This window comes from Gadus morhua, chromosome 22 (assembly GCF_902167405.1).
Source record: "Gadus morhua chromosome 22, gadMor3.0, whole genome shotgun sequence".
Lineage (NCBI taxonomy): Eukaryota > Metazoa > Chordata > Actinopteri > Gadiformes > Gadidae > Gadus > Gadus morhua.
Genome location: NC_044069.1, coordinates 18,118,777 through 18,145,216, shown reverse-complemented (window position 1 = coordinate 18,145,216; position 26,440 = coordinate 18,118,777). Strand labels below are relative to the sequence as shown.

At 44.5% G+C, this 26,440-nt stretch overlaps 3 protein-coding genes across 5 annotated transcripts; all 3 read right to left on the bottom strand.

Moving 5' to 3' along the window:
- Positions 1–457: 457 nt before the first annotated feature.
- Positions 458–7,746, bottom strand: stx12 (syntaxin 12). Of its 3 annotated transcripts, none has more exons than XM_030347209.1 (10): positions 7,483–7,746; positions 6,837–7,004; positions 6,636–6,705; positions 5,721–5,820; positions 5,293–5,430; positions 5,144–5,187; positions 4,822–4,927; positions 4,070–4,142; positions 3,110–3,192; positions 458–1,616 (listed from the first exon to the last, which is right to left on the bottom strand). In XM_030347209.1, exons 2-10 carry the CDS (start codon positions 6,934–6,936, stop codon positions 1,524–1,526), a joined length of 807 nt encoding a protein of 268 aa, XP_030203069.1. In that variant the 5' UTR covers positions 6,937–7,004; positions 7,483–7,746; the 3' UTR covers positions 458–1,523. The 3 variants fall into 3 exon arrangements, with proteins under 3 accessions (XP_030203069.1, XP_030203070.1, XP_030203072.1); XM_030347210.1 differs by having other exon boundaries at positions 6,837–7,016; positions 7,483–7,706; XM_030347212.1 differs by having other exon boundaries at positions 6,837–7,024; positions 7,483–7,584.
- A 418-nt stretch (positions 7,747–8,164) lies between these two features.
- On the bottom strand, positions 8,165–12,869 carry LOC115535760 (tRNA selenocysteine 1-associated protein 1). The gene is made up of 9 exons (XM_030347208.1): positions 12,720–12,869; positions 12,317–12,414; positions 12,135–12,234; positions 11,917–11,966; positions 11,363–11,494; positions 10,563–10,679; positions 8,619–8,814; positions 8,480–8,513; positions 8,165–8,373 (listed from the first exon to the last, which is right to left on the bottom strand). The coding sequence occupies exons 1-9, from the start codon at positions 12,741–12,743 to the stop codon at positions 8,216–8,218; spliced, it is 909 nt and encodes a 302-aa protein (XP_030203068.1). The 5' UTR covers positions 12,744–12,869; the 3' UTR covers positions 8,165–8,215.
- Positions 12,870–13,396: 527 nt separating this feature from the next.
- Positions 13,397–25,033, bottom strand: sacm1la (SAC1 like phosphatidylinositide phosphatase a). Its single transcript, XM_030347315.1, has 20 exons — positions 24,879–25,033; positions 23,601–23,698; positions 23,191–23,265; positions 22,733–22,860; positions 21,245–21,394; positions 20,880–20,939; positions 20,752–20,785; positions 20,408–20,509; positions 19,952–20,037; positions 19,612–19,698; positions 19,460–19,528; positions 19,257–19,336; positions 18,927–19,025; positions 18,637–18,775; positions 18,184–18,253; positions 17,956–18,028; positions 17,339–17,432; positions 17,148–17,240; positions 15,701–15,758; positions 13,397–15,296 (listed from the first exon to the last, which is right to left on the bottom strand). Exons 1-20 carry the CDS (start codon positions 24,905–24,907, stop codon positions 15,160–15,162), a joined length of 1,761 nt encoding a protein of 586 aa, XP_030203175.1. The 5' UTR covers positions 24,908–25,033; the 3' UTR covers positions 13,397–15,159.
- Between the last annotated feature and the right edge of the window lie 1,407 nt (positions 25,034–26,440).

The following is a 26,440-nucleotide window of genomic DNA, read 5'->3' as shown; positions in this document are numbered from 1 at the left end:
TATTAAACAGCTTAACAACTCAAAAGCAAGGAATTCATATTCATGTATAATTATATTTGTAGGCCAATTTGATATGTTTAAGTTGACCACAAAGTCAAAGTTCTGTATACAGGAAACTTTCTAGTGAATAGAACGCCCCCCCAAAAAAACTTGAAAATAAATACACCTCCATCCAAAACTCATAATTGTTTCTTTAGCCAGTCATCAGATGGTGCCTGGAGCATAGCTTCAATACTACTACTATTCCTGCACTACTGCAACCGTCAACTCTGACACAAAGACGTCAAAGCTACATTGCAGTGGCACCTGGTGGTTACTTTCAGTTAAACTCAGTTAAAACTATTTTCTTTTAATTTATCTAAAGATGGTCATAACATGACAAGCGTGTATAGATGAACCAATGATGCAGATTTCTACATGTTGAGATAGAATGAAAGAGCAAATAAAAAAAAAGGAATTACATGAATTTAAGCATTTTATTATTTCTGCTGGACAAATTGATATAGCATAGACAGTTTATAGAAATCAATACAAAAGAATTGGTAAAAACAGCTGTTCTTACATGTACAGTTCTTTTCAATGTCGAGAATGTTTGTAATGTGATTTATAATGTTGTGCTATTTACATACATTTTGATTTTACATATGTTAAGTTAGAGTTGTTAAGGTTAAGCACGGTTACTTGTAGAGCTCTGACTGAGCTGTCATCACCAGTAGCAACAAAAGTCTGCAGCTTTGCAAATAAAAACACAGCAAATAAAAACAAAAACAAGATGCATTAATCAGCAAAGAAACTCCTAAAAGAGGAATCAGACCCTCCAATTCACAGTCAGCTCTCCCTCTGGCTGAATGATGCAGCTTATTGGAACTGCCTACCTCATTGGCCTCATGTGATATTAAACCCACTGATGCCTTTTGTATGGTCACCCCAGAACTGCAGTGTTTATTAATAGGCGTTTTTGTGCAAGTGTTTTTGTGATCAAAGATACTAGTGTTGTGCTACTTCTGTCATCGCTCAGCAGCCCTTAATCACCTCCTGGCCCTTGAGGCTCCTTATACTATATGGTGCTAAGAATAACTGGTGTCAATGTAAAGATTGTTAAAACAAAAAGAACAACAACATCCAACCAATACAGATCTATACAGCAAAGGAAAGTGTACATCAAACAATTGGTGTTCATGCCGTGTGAAATCACATTCATACCAGATGTTAGCGTTAGTTTGGTTAGTGCAGGAAGCAAGAATGAACTGAAATGAACACTAAAAGTGATTTGAGAGCGAAAGAGTGGGACGACCTCATACTCCCCCGCCCGTACAGGTCAGATCCACAACGAAGAAAGAGAAAGACTGGACTGAGTCTCGGTGATCACATTGAAGATGCATCTCCACACCGAACTCATCCTTTTTTCTTTTTTTTTACAGAGACACTTTTCATTGATCCCACCAGGAAAACACAAAGACCTGCGGTCAGGCCTGGACAGGAGTGGAATAAATAGCAGAGCGGGCCGGAGAAGGGCTCCTCCTTCATGTGGCCGCCTTCCAGATGATGACGCCCAGTATTACCAGCACCACGGACATGACCAGTGCCAGGATGCACATCTTCTTACGGGACTTTTGCTGTGAACGAGGGAAGGGAGGGTCACAAAGAGAAAGCAAACACACAGCTTCAGAGCGCTGGAGGCAGACTGGAGCCCTGGCCCGGGGCCTTCCTGTCTTGCAATCAAGCGATGATTTATTAGGCGCGCCGGTGCAAAATAAATGGAATGCCTTCATTCCTTCCTTCCCTGTCTGTCTGTCTGTCTGTCTGTCCAATAGTCTTACCACTTTTGTAAAGGACGGTTTTTAAGTTCTTCACATGGACACGGAGCTCTTCAAGCGTTTAACTTGTGTTGCCTGAGGGTTGGACCACATCCTACAGATCAACACCCAGACTTCACTGCAACACAGTGCTCACCAAAGGAGTGTCCTACCATAACTCTACCCTCCAGACGATCAGCCCGTCACGTTACACCTGAGACCTCGACATCACCAGCCTCACAGCATACCACACCTACGCCTAACCTCAAGTAAGGCCTCCCAGGCCCAGCCCTTAGTCCAGGACTGGCTGGACCTGGGCTGGGTTGCACCAACTGGGCGTAAGCCCGGTCTTAACTACGCCTGGTCGTAACTTGACCTAACCGTTATGGCGGTTGCACCAACTGGGCGTAGCCTTCTGGGCTTAGCATTACATCCAATCCAATGCAGCGCTACCACCATCCTTGCAACTGCTCATTGCGCTTCGCTTCTATGCAAACGGGGCATTTCAACACACAGACGGCGATATGATCAGTGTACACAGATCGAGCGCCTGTCGGGTTATCCAGAGGGTTTCACTGCCTTCATGGGGAGATGCCGATGCACCCAGAACGGGTCTGCACAGAAATAGCTGCGTGCACCGTTCTGCACAACATCTCAAGAGAATCCCTCTCCCCAGACACCATCAGCCACCGGCGGTCCCCGAGGAAGACGTGCGTCCAGCCAGAGCAATTGAAGATATGGCTGGCCGATTAATCCGTTCTCAACTTATAATCAGTTTTGAATATTGTTTTAATTATGTTTATATGTTTTATATAGGCCGACACATTAAACAGATCTCTCCTACAGTCTCAAAACACCTCAATTAGCTCCAATTGTCATTTGATGATGTTCAATGCATTGCTTCTGTCAAAAATAACCATTCCCGTCTAAATGCCTGCTCGTTGTAAACCAGACAACACAAATACATATTTTAATTACATAAGTTTGCAGTGTTTTATTGTTAGGCATTAACACAATTGATGAATGAAAGAATTAATTATTTATTTCGGTGTCCAACAACATGTCAAGTAAAATAGTAAATAGCGTGTCGGCACGAGGTATCCTAGCAACGCGGTGATGTGCGCATTCCATGGAACATTCACATGGCCGCGCACGACCGGGCGTCGTTAAGACCAGGCTTAAGTCCCGTTGGTGCAACCGGCGTTAGTTCCATTCTAAAGCCAGGTCTTAACTAAGACGTACTTAGCAGTTACGACCAGGCTTAGTTAAGACCAGTTGGTGCCACCGGCCCCTGGTGTTCTATGGGTCCTCACCTGGTAGTAAGATGCTCTCTGCAGCTGCTCCCCCCCGCGCTCCACGTGGACCTCTGCACTCTCCACGTTGGCCTCGATGCTGTCTGTAACCGGGGGGAGTCGCACACAGACCGTCAGCCATGGTGCCACCGCCATGGTGCCACCGCCATGGTGCCACCGCCATGGTGTCACAGCCATGGTGCCACCGCCATGGTGCCACCGCCATGGTGTCACAGCCATGGTGCCACCGCCATGGTGCCACCGCCATGGGGCCCCAGCCATGGTGCTATAGTGGGGCCCCAGCCATGGCGCCACAGCCATGGTGCCACAGCCATGGTGCCACAGCCATGGTGCCACAGCCTTGGTGCCACAGCCATGGTGCTACAGCACTACAGCCATGGGGCCATAGTCATGATGCCACCGCCATGGTGCTACAGCCATGGTGCTACAGCCATGGTGCCACAGCCATGGTGCCACAGCCATGGTGCCACAGCACTACAGTCATGGTGCTATAGTGGGGCCCCAGTCATGGTGCTATAGTGGGGCCCCAGTCATGGTGCTATAGTGGGGCCCCAGTCATGGTGCTATAGTGGGGCCCCAGTCATAGTGCTATAGTGGGGCCCCAGTCATGGTGCTATAGTTGGGCCCCAGTCATGGAACTATAGTGGGGCCCCAGTCATGGTGCTATAGTGGGGCCCCAGTCATGGTGCTATAGTGGGGCCCCAGTCATGGTGCTATAGTGGGGCCCCAGTCATGGTGCTATAGTGGGGCCCCAGTCATGGTGCTACAGTGGGGCCTCAGCCATGGTGCTACAGTGGGGCCCCAGCCTGGCATGTTAATTTTCATTGCATGTTTAATGATTAACTGGGTTATTTGTCCGTGTCAAATGTGCGTGTGCATGCTTTTCTGAGTGTGCCATGTGTCAGTTGCTAAATGTTGGAATCAGAAACTACCCTTATCAAGAGATCAAATGAAACTCACCGATCATATCTCCTTGATCGTGGATCATGACGGCTAAATCCTTGAAGATCTGGTTCACATCCAAGATATCCGACTGAAATGAGAAAATAAAATGAATAAACATGCAGATACTACAAATCAATCAACTTGCACTGATGGTCTTTATATTTGCGTCTCCCCAAGCATGTTCCATTATAATCAAGCTACCATCTAACTACTGCCCCAAATCAAGACATCATCAAACTACTGCCCCATATCAAAGATCATCTAACTACTGCCCCAAATCAAAGATCATCAAACTACTGCCCCATATCAAAGATCATCAAACTACTGCCCCATATCAAAGATCATCAAACTACTGCCCCATATCAAAGATCATCAAACTACTGCCCCATATCAAAGATCATCAAACTACTGCCCCATATCAAAGATCATCTAACTACTGCCCCATATCAAAGATCATCTAACTACGGCCCCATATCAAAGATCAGCCAACTACTGCCCCAAATCAAGGATCATCTAACCCTGACCCTAATCAAGGATTATTTAACTACTGCCCCATCAAGCTCCCAAACTAAATATCTACTGTTGTTCTTCTCCCATCGTTGACATTCTGTCACCTATATCGTATTTCTAACTATAGAACATAATTCTATGAACGTCTTGGTGGTCTGACGACCGGAACATCCCCCAGGCCCTGCACTGAGCCCAGCCTAGTGGAGAGGGTCTGTCCCCCAGACACTGAACCCAGCCTAGGGGAGAGGGTGACTCGCCTCCAGCTGCCGGATGTTGGTCTCCCTCTCCTTGATGAGCTCCAGGTCTTCCTCTGTGATAGCCGCCTCCTCCGTCTGTATGGTGGTCTGAGCCCAGTCCTCCTGGCTTCACACACACACACACACACACACACACACACACACACACACACACACACACACACACACACACACACACACACACACACACACACACACACACACACACACACACACACACACACACACACACAGCTAGGAAACGGGCCCCTAAGCCACCGGGTGAAGGTCACAAAGAGGATTGTGGCGGTGTGGAGAGATGATGATAATACGGTGGTCTTACTTGTCAAAAGAGACGAGCTGTTCTTCCCCGGCGCCGTCCTCAGCCTGGAGAAAAGCCAGAGCATCAACACACCTTCATTCACATCACATCATTAGACCCCCCGGTACATACTGACACGCGGGTTAGGAGGCGTTGCGCTGGAGACCCACCGAGAGGCGGGAGCCGGCGCGGGCCCGGGCCACCGACTCCTTCTCCTTGTCCGCGGCACGGCGCTGCACCGACTGGAAGTTGTTGAGCGCCGCCGAGAAGTCGCTCATCAGCCGGTCCCTCTGCAGCTTCTGCTGCCGCTGTGGACCAGACAACGCACCGCCGTTAGACCGGACCGACCGGACCACGGCCCCCGGGGACCACAGACCCCCCCCCGTTAGACCGGACCGACCGGACCACAGACCCCCCGTTAGACCGGAGAGGACCCCCAGGACCACAGATCCCCCCCGTTAGACCAGAGAGGACCCCCAGGACCACAGACCCCCCCCCCTGTAGAACGGAGAGGACCCCCAGGACCACAGACCCCCCCCCCCCCCGTTAGACCGGAGAGGACCCCCAGGACCATTCCTCTGCCTCCAGAGCTACTTGCCTGTTCTGAGGGGGATGTCGGCAAAGGGATGGAGCCAAGGTCCTTCAGGTGCTTGTTGGTTTCTTTCGCCAGCTGGTTTGTGAAGTGCTGCATCTGCTGTCTGAGAGAAACCAAAGAGGATGAAAGTGATTTGGGGCTTTGTTTGCTTATTAGCAGGAATGCCCCGAACCGATACACGACATCAGGCCGATAATGGCCAAATATGATCCAATATGCACAGACCTCGATTAAAATGATTAATCGATTGGAAGTGCGATTATTCTATATCAGGCGTTTGTCGGTGGGAATCAACATTTATATGGCTAGAGGCTAGCTGCTTCTTACATAAGACATGTACCTATGATAGAAGGTAAATGCGAAAGTAAACTATATGATATCTACACAAACAATATGCAATATGGAGGACACACCAAGGAGACCAACAGTACAAGGATCATCATTTTGTGAGCTTATCTCGATTTACTAGATGTAAAAGAATAACGTCAATAACACTTCCTGGTTACTACAAGTGATGACACACACACACAATCGGCTCTCTTATTCTATATTATATCTCAAATGTATTCAAACTTTAGCACTTTATCTATTTTTTTTACTCTTCACTTTAAACGGTATGTATGTTTACTCCATTCAGATTTTTTCTCTGTAATATTTTCACTGATTTAAGCCACTCAAGTTTTCTTTAATGAGCTGTTTTTAGGTGGCTAATTTGCAATCATGAGCAAAGTGCTTCCATATATTTTATTTTTTCAAGAGTAAAACAAAGTATCGGACTGATATCAGTATCGGCATATAGCTGTATCGGAAGTGAAAAAGTGGTATGGAGACATCCCTGCTAATTATTATCAGAATACATGCCAAAAGAGGTGATCTTGTGTCAGCCAAGACACGATGCATAGAGGGGCGGACACTTACAGCCGATCTTGAAGTTCACTGTTGTCTTGTCGTGTGCCCAGCTGGCCAACGATGCCCTTGATCTGGGCGGCTGTAATTGGAAAACAACAACAGTGATTGACCTGTACATGGTATTGTGATGTTAAACATAACCCATTATAAACCACAAACAAGCAGCAGTGCAGTGCTTGGTGAGAGTGAGAGAAGTGGAGCAACACCTACTGTTCTGTGTGATCTTTTGGATGTTGGCGCTGCATGTCTGCAGGACAGAGCCGAAGTCCCGCGGGACCGACCGGTAGGCGTCGGCTTTGGCGTAAGACATCTCAGCGGGACCCGATGCTGGAGCTGGAGAAGGCTGGGGATGTTCGCGAACTAGCCTGGAACCCAATACTACAGAAAAACCAATAATCCCACAATGTACATACGCATCTAATTAATCAGAATACACCAAATACAGCTTGACAGAAGTATCGTTAAGAACGAGTTATCGATTTTGCAGTCCCTCCCTCTCCCAGTGATGTCTGGTGCCGTCCGCACTCCGCAGAGCAGAGCTGTCACTGCTGGCTAACTTTTTAATCCACTCCAATCCATTTTGTAATTTTGCTGGACCGTTGACACTCTGCCGGCAGTTTATCCTGACAGGATGCCGTGTAATGACCACCAAAGTCCATCTCAAAGCAACAAGTAGCGTCTGTGATCAGCTGATACCAACAACAAGCTAGCTTGTCATGCTAACCACTTAACCATGACCCTTTAGAGATAACTTCACACACCCAGAACACAGCGGCAGCTATTTTCCGTACTAGAAAACGGAAACATTTACTGGCTAGTTAATATGTCAGCTTTCATAAGAACAATCTCTACTTACTTGTTGGGATGATTCAAATAGCGGATATTTTCTATGCTGTTACTCCCTCACATCAAAGGCTTCCTGGTCTGTGCGCGATGACGTCACGCAAAACGTACGCGATGACAAGGCTTCAGTCACCCAACCTAACCCACAACAAACAATCAGTGACTCTATCAAACACAACAGCTGTTTACAGATAATCGTTCACATTTTAGCAGAAGTTAACGACCATGTACTTCTAGATTATGTCCATAAGACTCGTGAGCCACGTGCATGCGCCGGGCTGCATTCTACCAGCCTAGACCCTGATCATTAGAGCATCTTGTGACTGTCATGTGGTGCCCTGTGCTGATTTAACAAGGGGCTTCTCTAACGCCCCGAGCAGAGTATCCCACCCGTGTTCATTTAGCAGAAGAATCGTGACATTATGTTCCCCTAGAGATTACGTTAACAAGCATGCGATTGGCCTTTGCGCTTAAATTTCCTAAGTTTCCTAACGGTATGAGCACATAATGTTCCTAGCTTGAGATTTTTCAAAGAAACTGAACATGGCGCTTAGTTTTTGTAGGCATGTAGGCTATACTTGTGGTTTTTAAATACCCATTAAGTCATGCAATTGTACCCAAACATTTACTTAAACCAAAATTTTCAGCTGAATCAACCAGAAACACACCTTAATGTTCAATAATATCATACAACACAAGCTATGTACTCATTTATTTAATGGATAAACGAAAATATAAACAACATATCAACAATGCACGGTCTCTGGTAGACTGAGAGACAGTCCCAGGTCTGCGGCGCCGGCAGACGGCTGCCAGTGACAGTCGATCAGCGCGTCGTACAACTCCTCGCTCAGCTCCATGAACTTCCTGTTGGCCTCCCACACATCCAGCTCTGGGTTCGGATCTGCAAAAGAAATGTGACCGGGAGAGTGGTTTGTTAGCGTTTCAATTACGTTAAAAATAATTAAAACCAGAAACCACTGCTTGAAGAACTTCATCTTAATGCACACCTTCCACGGTATCCTCAGTCTCAGTCTCAGTTTCCTTTAAAAAAAAGAAAAAAAAAAAGTTAGCATGAGCTAGCTTAACATATCAATGAAAGATGTTGACAACAATTTTCCCACTGTCAGAAGGTCATTCTGAAGGTACCTGAGGTTGTGCTGCAGTCTGTGGGTAATACTGATTGTAATTGTATCCGTAGCCGTCCGCGTTGGGGTCATAGCCCCAGTTGGGGTAATAGCCGGGGTACTGGGCCTGCTGTTGGTAGGGATCGTACTGCTGGTAGTTGGGTCTGTAGGCTGCAGAGTTCGACTGCCATGACTTGTTCTCGGGAGGATGTCTGGTCCTGGAGAGGTGGGTCACAACCAGGGACAAAATTGTTGAGTTGTACTTAAAGGGGGAACAGTCGCGCTTGCCATTTACTCACAGCCCTTTCACACATGCATTGTAAGTCCGACATTCTCCAGATTACGCCCGTAGGGGCTGTATGTGTGAACGGCTGAACGAAGATGTCTGAATCCTCCAGAGTTTACCCGGCCAGGCCCTCGGGGGAAGTCTGGAGGACCTATGAGCCGTAGAATTCCCAACGAGCGAGTGGGCACGTTGCTGACATGTTGACGACCTTTCGATCATTCAACAGGCGCGAAAAATGGGAGCACAGAGTTTAGCTGCTGGTTACTTTTCTCTTCTCGCCTGTATTTTCGTTGCAACTTCTTTCTCCTCTTCTGTTGTCTTTCTTTTGACAAACGTACTTATTGCAAGTCGGTTTGGATAAAAGAGTCTTCTAAAAAGGCACTAAATCATAATGTTTGTGGCAGATGATTCTTAAATAAGCAGTATTTACATCATTAATCACTTCATTAAGAGTCAGCACTACGTAGTTGGATCCTCTCGCCCTCTTCGCTGTGTTGTAAACAAAACAGACTTCCGCTGCATACTTCCTTTGACACATCCCGCCTGCTACACGCTCTACCCAGGCACCTGCCCTCACCCAAAGTATACTGAGTATCTCCAATACGTGTGAACACGTCTGATGCAGCTTATGGCCAGCTGTGTGTCGCATGTGTGAAAGGGAAACTCTGGATCACCTCTAGACCCGGCTCTCTGGAAAGGATCCCTAGTGCATGTATGAAAGTCATCCTATAAAAGGGATACTGCTTAACTTTGCCTTTATTTTCTATCCATTTTACACATCTTTTGCAGATGTTTTCTTTGATTTATCTATTATTTTATTTTATTGTATGACAATGTTTATATGTGAAGCTCTTCAAGTCTGCCTTGTGTATGAAAAGTGCTATAAAATTAAAGTTGCCTTGCCTTCATATGGGATGAGTGACCTGAGAATAACATCAACTCTGTTGGACCATTGACCTCATCGGTCCGGCATTTGCGTTCTCAAGCATGCAAGTAAATCTGAACCGATTATTTTACAACAGGGATATGAAGACATACACTTGTATTTTAAAATATGGGATGTTCCCCCTTTAAACCTGCAGCACTCAGTGCATTGACAGCGTTTAGTTGAACATCATTGTCCGTGGAGTTCGTCAGCCCACTGTTGACCAGGTTGTATTCATAGTCGCAGGATGTAGAATTATAAATCAAATCATAACCACCCAAAGCATCATGATCATAAATTAACAGAATCCTGCCCATACCAATATAATACACCGGAGAGCGCTGTATCCACTAGGCCCCAACAAATGTCGCCAACTATGTTAATACAAATCTGAAATCAGCCTATATACTCAGTCTTGAAAATAAAATAAAAAAAATTATCTGGTCTGAATGCCCTCAGCGATTGAGTAGTTCTTACTTCCTCACAGGCCACGCCGGTGGACATTAATTGGCCACCAGCTTGGCTACAAAGCCAGGAGGGAACACAAGACTGCACCCACTGAATCAACCTGAAGTTACAGAAAGGAAGCGATGGACTGGAATTCTCTGAGACTTCAATAGATTTGACCAACCGTCATTTTCTGACGCCTTATGCACACCTTGATTATCCTTGCTAAAATAATCAGAAATAGGGGGTGGATTTCTGCAGTCCACCCCTTTAAAGGCCTGGGCTCTGTTAGGAGTGGAGGTTCCTACTTGTTTGCGGCGAGGCTGAGGCGGAGCGGCTTGCCCCCGAGACCCACGGCGCCCTGGCACTCGTCCAGCGCCCTCTTCTGCAGCCGCTCGTCTGGGAACTGGACGAAGCCACACCCCCTGGAAACACCAAGCAGAACAGAGACATCACAACCTTTAACGTTCAAGCATCAACATAACAACAGGAGAGGTTTATTTAGAGACGGCCCAAAATGACCACATAACGCAACACCAAACCATGGAAAAAGAGACACGCAAAATGTTAGGCTGAGGGTCGTGTTCAGTTCAGTGGCGGCGCTTGCTGGTGCTATAGCACCAGCAGAAATTACAATAGCAGCACCACAGCACCACCAAGAAATTAACTGAAATTTGACATACAAATCGTCTCATTTCTCTGTATAGTTTTGAATACAGCTTGTTCCTCCAGTTGGTCTAGTGGAACAGCGCCCCCGATTACCATAGCGCCCACGCAGCGGCAGCAATAAAGTTATAAACTCTGTGCTGGTCTAAGGTCAGATCCACTCTACACTTCTGCTTATTTATTGTCAATGTCTTGCCGTTGCTCTCCTCTGTTCAGTAAGCTGATCCAAGCTCACTTAAGGTGGTCATGTCAGATTTATAATTATATTTGGAATAGGCATCTATAGGAAGCAAGACCATCAAATCAAAACAATACATCTCTTCTTAAAAACATATCAATTCATTTTTTAGTTCCAACAATTCATTGTAGCAATAATTACTATAGCGTCAAAGGGAGAAGAGTTCATGTCACCCATCTCCAACAATCAGTCTCCCCGACTCACTTGGAGTTACCGGTGGTGTCCAGCACCACCTTCCCTCCGCGACAGGAAGGGTAGCGGTTGTAGAAGAACTCGTAGAGCATGCCGTCGTCTACCTCCGGGGTCAGATCCCCAACGAACAGAGAGAAGTTCTGACTGCAGCAGCACACAGAGAAAACAGGCAGTATGTTATCACAAACCAGGTAAAGCAATGGTCGTCAACAGCGGATTGTTACCTTTCTACTTTAAAGTTGACTTGAGTGAAGCAACAACGTACATGGTAGTAATGGCTCTATGGAAGAGTCTAAAGACATGGGTTCCCTGTTGACCAGTGCCCTACTGGAAACTGGGCTTACACTTTTCGCTTTTTGATATAGATTATTTTACTATATAGAAGGGGTGAGTTTGTAGCTAGCATTTAAAAATAGCATTATTATCCCTGTATTCCACTAGTGGGAAAGGCTTATTCTCAAAGAGCACTCCTGCTTTCATGGTCTGTTCTGTAGTGGAAACACAACACATGGGTCTGCCAATATTATGCAGTGGAAAAAACATGCACACAAAAGCACAACACTCACCTTTCGCCTTGTTTACCAAAAGTAGCTCTATTCAGCTTAAATCTCCTGGGCTATGGACACACACACACACACACACACACACACACACACACACACACACACACACACACACACACACACACACACACACACACACACGTTAGTTTATCATGAGTATCTTCTAGTAGAAATGTGAAGTGAAAGTATGTGATTGATCTCCAGTGTGATTAAATAGTTACCGGGTTGGCTCCTGGAAGGACTTTTCCATTGACTTTGCGTAGACATCTCTCCGCTGTGGCTTCATCGGTCAGCTCCACAAAGCAGTAACCCAGACCCCCGCTGTGTCGAGGAACAACCTGGTTTCAGATCAGGACTGAATGGACTGCTTTGACATCATTTCTGCAGTTGGTGGACTACTCACCCGGTCATCTTGTTTCGAATTATCCTCACATTGATGACCTGTTCGCCCAGGGTGCGGAAGGCGCTGGTGACGAATTGATCGTCCATGTAGGGCTCCAACTGAGAGGACATGGTACACATGGTTCATAAACAGTCCCACACGGGAGTCCAACTCACTCTTCATTACTGACGCACAACTCTTCATTTATTTAAAGACCCATTGAATAAAACCAAACTTGGTAACAACTTATTTTGGATGAAGAGTGATCTAGGGGGTTACATAGTCGCTGTAGTTGTACTGTCGATCTCTCCTTGTCTCCCCTCAAAACGCATGATGCACCAGGTGACGCCATTTGTTTTCTAACTCTTTAGAAGTTTCACGCGGTAAACATACTTTATAGTTTAAAATCGATTGTTGTACTCACGTTCCCCATCCATAGTGTGCTCATGGTGCCGATACAATTGGAATTGAGACTTCTCTCCGGTTTCTTCAATCAGTTTCCTACCATCCAGATCAGTTACAACATGAGTGCTTTGCTGTTGTTCCTGGTTTACGATATGAACGCGGCGCTTGAAATACGCGTCATCACAGGAAGAGTTTTAATTAATTTTAATTAAAGGGGCAGAACCTGCAGCCTGAGGCTATGTTAGTCGTTGAATATAATATATATATATATATATATATATATATATATATATATATATATATATATATATATATATATATATATATATATATATATCAAATTGAATACTTAAGAAATAAACTTAAACATGATAAACTAATTACTTGCTAGTGAAAAGACAGTGCAAGACAGAAACATACCATGTGAAATAGAATGATTAATTATGTTAAAGAACATGATGAAAGAAAATCTGATTCCGATTGATCATTATTTGTAGACTAAACTATGCATAACAGTATATATATAGAGAGAGAGAGCGAGAGAGAGAGAGAGGTGTGTTTGTATATAAATACATCTTTTTTTTATTGTTACCTAACACAGGATAATGGTCTATTAGTTGAGCCAAAAACAGAAGGAAAAATATTATTTTCTAGTATTTCACTCTTGAGAACGGGAAAAATAAATCGAGTACTGGATTAGGCTATTCATTAGTTTATTGGAAATCAACTGAATTTATTGAACCAGATGATGTACATTGTGTTGATATACACCGTCCACAGCAAAGAAACAAAACAATCCTATTTCCCACAACCCACCAAAATCAAATCAAAATAACTTGAGTGTATATAAGTACTTTAAATGGAATGAGGTACTTTCACAATATATCCATTACCATTGAGTAAAATATAATTTGCTGCATTATTGTAATGACCCAAATCCCAAATCCCAAACAATTCCTTACAGCGGTGTCTAGACGAACATCCAATGTAACTTTGGAACACAAACTATTCCAAATGTATATTTGGTGGAAAAGAAGAGTTCCGCCGATTAGCGGACTGTTCTGGACCATGTAACTCTTAGTTTGTTGGCCGTTCAACCTCGAGGTACCATTGTGGTCTGCTCTTGATTTACAGGTCATAACAGCGCTTCCATAACATGTAGCACTTACATATCGGCTAATCATGATACCCATCCACAATAGGCTACATTGATGTTAACACCGGGAGCTTTTCAAATAAATGTGTGCAATGTACTGAAGGGATGCATAATTATTCAAACCATGTGAGGGTTTTGCAAATGGATGTATGTGCGTTTTTCACATCCCATCCCATCATATATGATGAAGGATAGGATCAAAACATCTCCTGATCTTTATTTAAATTGTATACACTAACAATTCTGATAATGATGCATCTATTCTGAACATGGTTCCTAAATGCTACAATTTGCACAAAAAGAAAATGGAAACAAAAAGGCTGAGCATCCACCCGTATACAGTAAGTCTTAAAATCACACCTGTTCTTCTAGAATGTATGAGCATGTGAGAAAATGAAACATCCATGCCCTCTTCAGTAAGGGGCACAGTTTTAAGGCAGAATTCCACACAGGGATTTGAACTCATCACCAGAGTAGTGCCAAAAGCTCTCTCTCAAAAGGACAATGAACAGATTACATCAACGGATCGATCTAGAGTACTAATAGCCACGGAGCAACATTGCATCTTGGTCCTCAATAATAGAATTGTAACATTCTTTCACAATCTGGAAATGAGCAGTCATGTCATTTGATCGTTCCAAAAGTGCAAAAATAACAAAGAACCAATACTAAAATAGAATCAGCATACATACTCTGCAATTAAGTTGATAGGAAGACGCATTAAGTATGTAGGTTTGATTAATTTTTAGACAGATTGGATTAGCAAAGATCAGGAATAATAAACCAAACATAATTTTCTTTGAACCATTGTTAGAATTAATAAATAACATCACCCAGGAATTTATTTGGAGAAAAAAGGCTTATATACCTGATAAATACTTCAAGAAACCAACCTCTGTGCAAGCTGCAACATGATTCTTCCCACATAGCTAATCAATTTTTTTTTGGAACATTTTATTGTTCCAGTTGGACAATTTACTCAAGTGCTTTTAAAAGTAAGGGATCTGCAAGGGAGATGCCAACTTACTTCCAATACTACAACCAAGCCCTCATTACTCTCACTGGCCTTAGATATGGAAACAAGAACCCATGTAAACCATATGAAGCAGTCCGTGTGCAGCAGGGAATCATTGCAGAGAGAGCCAGAAATATAAGAACCAATATATCTATGGGGACCTCTGTACTAGAGCAGCAGGCGGCGCAGCCTAAAGCAAACTGGGAGGGAGCTATAACCCGAGAAGGAAGACCAGGAAATTATCTTTTCCTTTTGCCCACACACTCACACATTCACACGCTCAGACACTCAGTCCATCTTCTCCTTGTGGACCAGCTTGGGGGCATCCACGAAATCTGTCCCATAGAACATGATGACTGCGGCTGTGAGCAGGCCGGCCCCGCCCCAGATGGCAGCGTATGCCAGGGTGTCGCTCCAGGTGTCTCCTAGGAGGGGAGGGGGGCGGGGGGGGGGCGGAGAACAGGAGAACCGTCAGTGAGCCGGGAATCAGGGCACGTAGGTTACAATAAAGTATGATAAAGGATATAAAAAAGGATTCTGGAGGATGGATGTATTTGCCAATGCGGGATAAATCAATATTATAGGCTCTTTGCTGACAGCTTCTTCAATGAGAATATTTGGATGGATTGGGAGTATGTAGTTATAAAATCAAATAAAATCATACGTTCTATAACATTGTGATACGATTAGAATACGTTGGATTATTATCCAACAAATAGAAATTTGAAATGGCGAATTGTACAAATGAATTTGTAGAGTCATAAATGTCTATAACCGGATGATACCATACAAGTGATGTTTGTTTCTGCATTAATTCAGAAGATCTTACCGGCCAGCAGCAGAGAGGCGATGCACATTGAGAAGGCCACCAACATGATGATGGGCAGCTGCACATGGAGAACAACAATGGGTTATTCACCCCCAAGAGACCACCCAAGAGACCACCCAAGAGACCTTCATCCAAGAATGGGGATCCTACTTCAACCTTTACAGGAAATCAAAAGGCCTGCTTCACTTCACCGTGCCGTCACGGATCAGGAACAGATATCAGAGGGAAAGGGCGTGGTGGAAAGCTCTGATTTGGTGGTGTAGTGCGAGAGGCCCTGATGACTGCCACCGCACTCCATTATAGAGTAACAAGACGTGTCAGAATAGTTAAGTCGACAGGTCAGACAACATCACTGGCCACATGTCACCGTGGTCACCGTGCTGGAACACATGGCTTTGGATCGGCTGGTTCTGTTGCCAGTGTCGGCTGCTTGCCATAATAACGTGGGCAAATTGTTTTTCTATTTTAAGGCAATTGCCGACAGCAGTCCCGATAATCTGGGCCATCAGTAGTCACGTTTCCATCTAAAAGGTGAATCGAATCTTTAGAAAGTTCGCAAAAAAGAAAGACAAATTAGGTGCGTTTCCATCAAGTGGTTGGAGCGGAAAACTACACACATCCCAGGGCTGGTCGTATCCTTTTGATAACATCCTCTCTTAGGACCTGATAGTGGAATTGCGTTATTTTCCATCTAAAATAGCTGTAATGTTTTTTTCTTCTTCGATGAGAGCAAGGAAAAGTTTTACCTCTTCAGCGGTCCTCACGTATCTATTACTCACGTTGGCCATCTGTTCCATGGACGTATTTAAAGGATACTTTGTACATTTTTAATTCGAAATTTGCCTTTATACCACAGATACTCCAGGGTATATGGCCTATAACCGCGTTTTCTGATTACAGTTTAATGGATTTTCCACAATGTACCAGCTCTCGTTTTGAAGGCTGAACAGACAATTTGACTGGAATTATTTAGTAGGTGTCCATATATCAGGGATTAATGGACACAGTATAATTAAAGGTTATGTAATCATAGGCATCCTATATCATATATAATATATACATGATATAGGATGTCTATGTATACAAACGCTTAAAAAAAAATATATATATATATTGACACTACAAGTTGATGTCGGCAGGGTTGCTATGGCCGGTCGTTATGCGGAAATCGGAAGGACGTTGTTCGCTACGTCACAGCTATTTCGAAAAGTGTGTTTACATCCCCCATTTTGCGCATTTACTCTATTTCGCATTTCTCAAAAACCACCTAAAGCGAGCGGATAAACTTTTTTGCGAATTAGAGGATATTTATGCGAATTTTGTTGCTTCCATCACCGTTTACTGATTCGATACTTCAAAATTCTCATAAAATCAGGGGGATGGAAACGCAGCTAGTGTGATCTCAGGGGTTCTGTCGATTAATCAGTGACGATGGTGCAGCCCTTACTGTGAGGAACTTCCAGTCCTTCTGGACACGGAGGGGCGTGGGCCCGCCGCTCTCGTCCACCGCAAAGTTACCCAGGAACAGGTCGATGGAGTCCTGCACACAGAGACGAATCCCTCATTAACACCTCGGACGGCCCCACCAACCTCTGGCATGACACACCCTCCTCATCAGGATCGGACCGGCACACGTACCTGTCTGAAGCCGTCAGAGAGGTTGTTCTTGTAGTAGCGAACCATGGAGTTCACGCCATCCATGAGCAGACCCATCTGAGTCCTCTTCCCAGTCCTGAAATGGGCCGTTACACAAGGTTACGGTGGAACAGGTCATTTTCATTCATCTCCGCCAGAGTTAGAGTGCAGTGGAGAAGTAGGTTTTAGTAACTGCCATTGTCTGTTAACCGTTAATGAACTGTCATGTTGAAGAAGTGTGGACAGATTGTCATTGGTGATAAGGTGAAGCATCTTAGCACACATTAAGAATCTAAATGTATTGTATGGTGATACGTTTATCGTTTCGGTCTATTCATACACTGTCAGCATGACGGCATGGAAAGGGGCTTTCACACATTCATTTCAGACTGACAGGATCACGAATATTTGTGACAATTCAACAGGCAGCCTATTAATGAAATGTATGTAATTTAACATTATGTAAAAAATAAGTTCTTCATTTGTGGCTAACACACTTTACACTTAGCCTTGAAAACCATGTAGTGTTGCCCCATCTTCAACAGTTACATCTCAGATAACATTGTCAACCTTCAGTCAGATGAATAATAACCCATGTCGTTTGTAGTACAATGGTGTACCTTGTGAAGTCTGTTTTCAGGGCTCCAGTTCCTGCATACTGCACAGCGCATGCGTCGGCATTGTCGGCCCATGCTGGTTAGAGAGTTAGGCACAGACAGCGGGGCAGGGTCCGCGGTGGGAAGAAAGGCAGTTTAGGTGGACATTGTGCTCTTCACATCACCACCTTAAGCTGAACGTCTCATTAGGTTCACACTGTGGATGAACTGCCGTTCTACAGGCAGGCTTACCATTCTTGTAGATTCGTTCGAACTGGGCCTGCTCTTCCACTTTCTGGCCCACGTTCAGCACACCCAGTCTCTGCCAAACATTCAGAGAACAACACGGCATTACTCAAAACATGGTGACACACATGGTGATCACACTGGGAATACACCTGTAATCACACTGGGAATACTCCTGGTAATCACACTGGGAATGGTCCTGGTAAGCACACTGGGAATAGTCCTGGTAATCACACTGGGAATAGTCCTGGTAATCACACTGGGAATAGTCCTGGTAATCACACTGGGAATAGTCCTGTTAATCACACTGGGAATAGTCCTGGTAATCACACTGAGAACACTGATGGTAATCACACATGGTAACACACTGAAGATACATGGTAACACACGTGGTAATCACATTGAGAATACATGGTGTCACACGTGGTTGTCCCACTGAGAACACTCTGGGGGACTGACCTGGAGCTGGGACTGCAGCGAGCAGCGGGCCAGCAGGCTCTGGATGACGTTGGTCCTGTCCAGGCAGTCCATGCAGTTGCTGCGGAATGTTCCAGTCTGTTGGGCCAGCGTCTTCCCCTCGGCGTTCACCATGAAATACCTGAGACGTCGCATGGAGACAGAGAAAGAGGTCTGACCAGTATTAGTTAGAGTTCTCTCCGAGTAAGGGGGAAAGCTTGCATTAAGGCAGCGTGTGTACGTGCACATGCACATGCACATGCACATGCACATGCACACCAACACACACCCACCCATATTCCTCCTGCTTCTCTGCCACGGCGTCCACCAGTAGCTGGAGCCGGTGCCACCTCATGCGGCTGCACTCCTTGTGGAAGTCGAAGGCTATGTAGCTGAAGACAGAGAGAGACGAGGAAACACAGTTGTTCGTTAGGCAGAGGACGGCTAATGGCGATTCAGTACAATTCCTCAGTCATCATTCATTCATTCATTCAATTTTAATTTATTTAATCGTTGGTCGAAGACACTTTAAAATCATGACCATATTACAACAGATGGATCATCAAATCCTAAAGAGAAACCACAGGGTTTGGTAGAGCCCTAATGAAGATGAAGACACCCACTGGATCATCTCCTTATCCGCCCCGGACACCATCTTGGCGAAGGCCTGCTCCAGAGGTTTCTCCGAACCCTTCTGGTTCACCTGGTACGTTTCAAGAGGCACAAAGGACCTCTTTAGTGACTAACCCCATGTTTGAATATTAACCATTTTAACAAGTCAATTTGAATCAAACAAAACAGGAAGGAAAGGGGAAACAGGACGTGCCAGGTTTAAAATGGTCTGCTTCCCGTAGATCAGGAACTGAGAGTCAAAGTGCCTCTTGAAGCCGTCCATCTGGGGAGGGGAAACAAGGAGGTTCTCAGTGATGTGCAGGGGCACGGGGCTCAGGTGTACTGGTGACAGGGGGCGGCTCATACGTGGTTTGCAGTCTTGCTGATCAGGGGCTTGGGCTTGTACTTGAGGTTGGGCCTCTGGGACCAGAAGAAGGGCATGGACCCGCGTGTCTGTGAGGAGTCAAGACGTTAGGCAGGAACTGAGAGGACAAACCCCTTCAAACGGGGCACAGACACACTGCAGTCATGTTGACTCGCTTTAAAAAGAAATATACTTAAAAATAGATCTAATGATTTTTAGAACTATTTTTGGAAATGGAAAAGAAGGTTCACAAGTACCTAGATATAGATCCCAATTGAAGATTGTGCAGTTCTAGTGTTTGCAGTTCAAGTGCTAGCAGTTCTGGTGCTTGCCGGTACTTGCCTGGACAAAAGAGGCCTGTGCCCCTTCATAGAGGACAATCTGCTCCGTCTCCACACAGTTTGCAGCATGTCCCTCAGAGTCGATCCCTGCCAACACACACCAGCTCACAGTCAGGAGCAAAGGACGTTTAGCAGCTAGAGGAATGGGTCGCTCAAACCCCTGATATCCACCACATCAAATCTTAATATGAAACTAAACTAACATTTGAACCCTACACCAATACCATTTCACCACATTTTATGAAACATAAAACACAACAGAAAATGAATCACTTTCATTATAAAACATTCACCTTTAAAAACAGTAACATCCAAAGAGCTCAACCAAACAACCAAACACATCATCAACTTCCTCTTTAGAAAAAACTAGCTCAATGTTTAGTGCCAGAGTGCTATCCTGACTTCCCCCACAGCGAGGTCCCTTGTGTTTCCCTAAGCCAGCAGGTGGATCCGTTACCTCGGATGTAGTATCTGACGCCGGCCCGGAAGCAGCTCCTCCTGGAGATGAGGACCCACTCAAAGATCTTGCCGTTGATGCGGCATGGCTTCATGACGACGACTGAGCCAGACAGGTCAAGGAGAGTGGATTCCCCAGGGTGTAGTGAGTAGGGCCCAGTGGGGTAGGCTACCGCCCCAAACATCTCCTCCTCAGAACGGTCATCAAAAATACTGCTGGGTAAACCGCTTTCTATTTATGCCGCGTCAACGGCAAAACCGCTTTCTACAAATGCATTACATGTAGATCATAGTGCAGACTGGTACACCGACAGGCAGGAACATCAAATGGATGAGAAAGGATACAGCCGTGGACAACAGGGAGGGCGAATTTGTGGAGCTGCACAGGGACAGAAAAGGCCGTTAATCCGAGTTTCCCGGTTTTATTGGTGGAAAAACAAAGTGTCTACAGCATGGAGGGAGACGCTGCTCACCTCGGGCTGGGCCGCCAGCTCTCTCAGCAGGTTCCCGTTCCACACGAACCGTTGATCCGCCTGCACCACAGGGGGTAAACCTCAACCACCCATCACACGCTATCGAGAATCTTCCAGAAATCTAACTAAGGTTAACGATATTTCTTTGACACCCGAGTACACAGAGGGAGACTCAATGGTGACTGGGTCGGCGGCACCATCACAAGTGCTGCGCCACCAGTTTTCCAACTCACTCGAACAGAGTGCCGAGTAAAGTAGTTCAATAACAATAAGATCCGTTATCGTCGGTCGTCGATTGCATAACGGGAGATCATCGTTAACAAACCAGGTTTGAATTCGACCCGCGAGCTGGGGCGATGCCTTACCCTCTCCAGGAGGCTCATCTCCTGGAAGTCCGGGCTGGTGTTGGCCAGCCTCTGCAGGGTGTGGGTCAGGTCGTAGTCGGTGCAGAAGTAGAAGCCGTCGGTCGCCAGCACGCTGCTCACCATGGACAGCAGCGTCTTGTTCTCCTGAGACTAAACCCAGACAAAATGGCCAACGCATCACAATGTTTTGGGCCTTTTTTCCATCATGGTGGAAAGAACAATATTCTGTGTAGTTAGCACGCGCAACACAGGTTATATGCTGCATTGACACCAGTCTTGGATTGACTTTGGCCACGTCACGACCACCAGAGACTGAAGATTGTGTATGGGTCAATGACTTCACGAAGCATTAAAAATGTGTCCGAAGGAAATACATTTTGAAAATAACAATTATATAGCTTTATTAATAAATATCAGCTCATCATTTTAAAAAAGCCTTTGGGGCTTTAAGCAATAATTAACTTGAGCAATCTACCTATTTGATGTAAGCATTTTGGGGTACAATGTTGTTAATGTTGTGTGATATTGGAAATTGACAATTGGTATTCATGCCATGCTACTTCACATGGGAAGTGGGATTGGTGGCAGACGAAAAGCAAGTCACCTTTAAAGATGGCTCGTCATGGTCACAAACCATTTGGCTGATGAAGGTCTAGCACCAAACATTGCAAATAAATGCATCATTGCAGGTAGGACAGTGTGCAGCTGGTCTGCAGCCTTAGCTAACCACCATTGGCAGGCATATGGAAATGTTTGTATCCTAGCTAATAGGATCAGGGTTTAGCTGATTATCTTGTAGAACTAGGCCTGACAATCCCTTCCTTTTAACATCAGAGGTTAGAGGGACTAGTGAACAATCTTTCCAACAGACTGAGTTCCAACAGACCGAAAACATGGTAGCATCTGGTTCTCAGTATTCCATTACCTAATCAGTACTCATTTCCAAATAGTAACAATATATTCACCCTTCCATAGAACCTTGGGCCCTGCAATGTCTCTGATGGAAAGTATTTGACATATCTGGTAAAGGTTTGTGACATGGGACGTGATGACATCCCCTGATAATCAAAGCATAACCAATGGTTGTTGTATAACTGACTGCTATAACCTTTGCCTATTTCATCTGATATACAATTTGCTTAAGATGTCCAAAGTCTGTCGGCTTCTAAATGAGCAGAGCCGAAGTGGAAGCCTTGATTAATAATGCACACTGGCTGCTGCTATTAGACACCACTGTAGCTTCCATAATTCAGTGGTGAAAGGAAGGTACAACTGAAGGACACTGAATACAGAAACACAACGAAGCCTGTTGATTGATTGGTTATTCGAACTTTTACGGCTCAATCAAATGAATAGTAAATGGTAAACAACATAGACAAAAACATTCTGTGATACAGGATGAGCAAGTCTTGATATAATTGTTCACATGTGCTTCAGAGTTTAAAAGTAACACTGCACTTGAAGTACAGGATGCATTAGAATGCTTACCTGAGCTTCAGTGAGATGCAGCAGCGTCTTCTTATAAGCGATGATTTCAAACTCCACCATCTTCCACACGGCGTGTCCCAGGAGGCTGCCAACGTTCCTCTTCTTGGTGATGACGATGAGGTACATCCCTACATCGTCATTGGGGTTCATGATCAGTGATTCGCTTATGTTCCACTTATCAATAACCTTGGCGGGAACATCGTGGCAGATGCAGCATTCAGCAATAGTGACAGATAGAAATATCACACTTTCCATTAGGTAATGATACGCGTGTTGGGACAATAATGATTTTGATAGAGATAAGAATGATGACGCGATATGGAGAAATGCTCCAATGTAAAACGTTTCTTTTATTTATTATTTTTAAACCAGGGAAAGAAAATACATATCCTAAGAAGCTCTATGATGGTGGCATCAAAGGCCGTCTCTGTCAAGGCATCTCAGATCACCACACCCACCTGCTACCAGACGAATGGTTCCCATGACACCACACACAGGCCTGGTGACGGCGGAGGGCGGCACTTCCTTCTTCACTGGAACAGAAATACACAGGAAGCATGAAGAACCCCCACATCATTGTGGACAGATACGATGTGAAGCTACAAATGTAAAATGCTGACTAAATCTTAGGTTTTTGTTTGGCAAAGAGGACACTTCCTTATGATCAAATGTACTGGAGAAAGCCAGATAGTCACTTTGTTTCAATCGGCGTGATCAGACATTAGTATGTGTGGTGCCCAACAATGTGTTTCAAAATGAATGATACATAATTATTAGCTTGTGTATTGATTTACGATAATTACATATACCAATCCTGCTTTATTCGTTTTTGGTAGAAAGAGTTGCGCCCACTTTGCATTGTGTCTACCTGTAAACGTCATCTCGTTTGACAGCCTGTCGATGGCCAGGACGGCGTCCGCCCCTTCATCGCACGCCTCGATGAAGAGCTTCTCAGGCGTGGTGTGCCTGGAGAGGGAGGAGGACACTGTAGGTTCTGCTGTCTGTTACCCCGGTGGCTCAATGTCTCATTGGTCGATTAGTCACACTTCTTGTTTAGCAAGATGATCGAGGTTCCAAACTAAAAAACCCTTAACAATATGATACAAGGCAGCAACTTCACTCCAAAGCTGCATTTGGGCTTAAATTAAATAAAAAACCTTGAAAACCACATCGACAGGAATGTGTTCACATGGCTGTAGAAATGCAAGGCTGTGGTTATTTCAGTTAGATTACTAGAATGCCACGGTCATTAACATATAACCGACTCCAAGGGTCTTCCAAATCAAGGGCAAACACCTTTAAGGGGCAGCTGGGCCACATGGTCGTTTTCAATCTCCTGTAGAATCAAGATTATTTTCATCAAGGTGTGCTGATTTAAGAACACATCTAGAAGTATTCACCATATCTTTTAGAGGTATCTGGAGAAGAGGCAGTAGATTTTAACAGTTAGATATACACAACAGTTATATAATAACCCAGTTAAAAGAGCCCTAAAGTATAGCATAGGGAGTTGAGGTGAAACACGCAACTATTTGAAAGACCATGAGCTAGAGAGCTTAGTTAACGAACACAACACTTCTATTGTTGGGACTTCGTAATCCAAACGTTAACAGCACAAAGCATTGTACGTCCATATCAGTATGGGTGTGTCAGCTGTCATATATCTATTCACAACAGCTATAATATAAGAGTTTTAAGTTCGATTGATTATGCAACGAGTTACATACAACGGTATGTAATAAGTATCATTAAATTAGTGATTGTGAAGCCATAATGTCTAAACTGTTGACCTGCTGACACAGCAGGTCAACAGGCATCAAAATGAACCCTTTACAATAATCAACTTGACTGCTGCAAATGCTTCTTGCGTTAACCTTATGTTCGTCTCTATCGTGGTGGGTCACGAACTGTTTGTCTCTATCGAGGTGTGTCAGAATCCCGTCTAGCCCAGGATCCACCCCGAGTCCAGCCCAGCCAGCTAGCTAAACCCGGCAGTGACAGACCACACCACCGGAGGGTCGCGGAGCCCCAGACATTCAGCCCGGAGAACGCTGCTTTCAATTAACCTTATAGAATTCGTGTCCCATATTGTTTGCATGTAACGAGAACATTTCTATTTGAACATGAACCGCCTTTTGATACTCACAAATTGTATCTTTCGTAGACGGTCGCCATCTTCACTTGATGCACTACCTAACCTGAGTGACGTATGAATAGTAAATTACGTAGCGCCGGTTTGCCAAGTATTCTCCCAGCATTCATCATTCAGGAGTCGACAGAAACCATTGTACGCAATGTCTAACTTTTGTCCAATCTGGCAACCTCATGAGCTATGTCGATGGGCGGGATACGCAGCGGTATTCCTATGGTATTTACCTTTGACAGCCTGATGGTATTTAGTTTAGTGGCTAACCTTAGTTTAGTGTTTGCATTCGGTTGAGTATTTAGCTGTGTTTGTGTCCTTCTCTCTCTCAATTCAATTCAGTTGAAAAACGGAAATGTACATTGCCGAGGCGGATGAACACTAAAGAAATACAATATATGCATATCAGATGTTACACTATCAATAGATGTTGGATGTTGAAAAATGCCAGTATCTCCTATAAACAGTTAATTAAAGATACACTCTTACTACAAAGTATTTACAATATGGAGGACGTATGAAATATTGCAATCATTGTGAAAAAGTGAGTCCAGTGGGAAGAGTCTGTTTATGGGGAGTTTGAGGTCCTTCTCTCATCATAACACGTGACTAATCTGGCTGCTGTGAGCCCACATTGTTGTATTTCTCCGAACTCTATTTCTCTATTTCTCTCTCTCTCTCTCTCTCTCTCTCTCTCTCTCTCTCTCTCTCTCTCTCTCTCTCTCTCTCTCTCTCTCTCTCTCTCTCTCTCTCTCTCTCTCGCTCTCTCTCTCTCTCTCTCTCTCTCTCTCTCTCTCTCTCTCCTCTCTCTCTCCTCTCTCTCGCGCGCGCACACACACGCACGCACGCACGCACGCACGCACACACACACACACACACACACACACACACACACACACACACACACACGCGCGCGCGCGCGCGCGCGTGCACGTCTTGTTGTCAGTAAATGTATGGTTCCAAAGAGAAATAAATTGTTATTGTCATTCGTTTGATTGGGTGTGTATATTTTTATTGACTATTGTTTCTTAAAATAATCGAAAAAAGTACATTTCAAGAACCGCAGTCACAAGTTTAAAACACATAACCAGACCAAAAGCTGACTATGTCATGTACTCCTCTAACCAAATCTAGTATTCAAGCAAAGGATTATTATTTATTCAACACAACAAATTTGTTTATTCACATGACAGTGATGTGACGGATCAGAACTGGAAAGCTCCTCACTACATCCTGTAGGTGGCAGTGTGGACTCGCTCGAAGAACCAATTATAGCCTACCAAATAATTGAGGAATGGATCAATAGCGAACCCTAGTATTGAAAATAAATGCAAATTCAATATTAAAAATAGTATACTAAATATTTCGTTCATTTTAATTAATATAAATAAATGCCAGGAGGCTTCTTCGATTAAAATGTCTGAAAAGGATGATCTACCCGAACTTGTAATACAGACACATATACTGCAAATCTAAAGGTACAATCGTTCTTAACACAATAAAACAATCTTTAACACAATAACCCGTAATATACACAAATTGAAAAGGACTTTTCAAACGGCAAA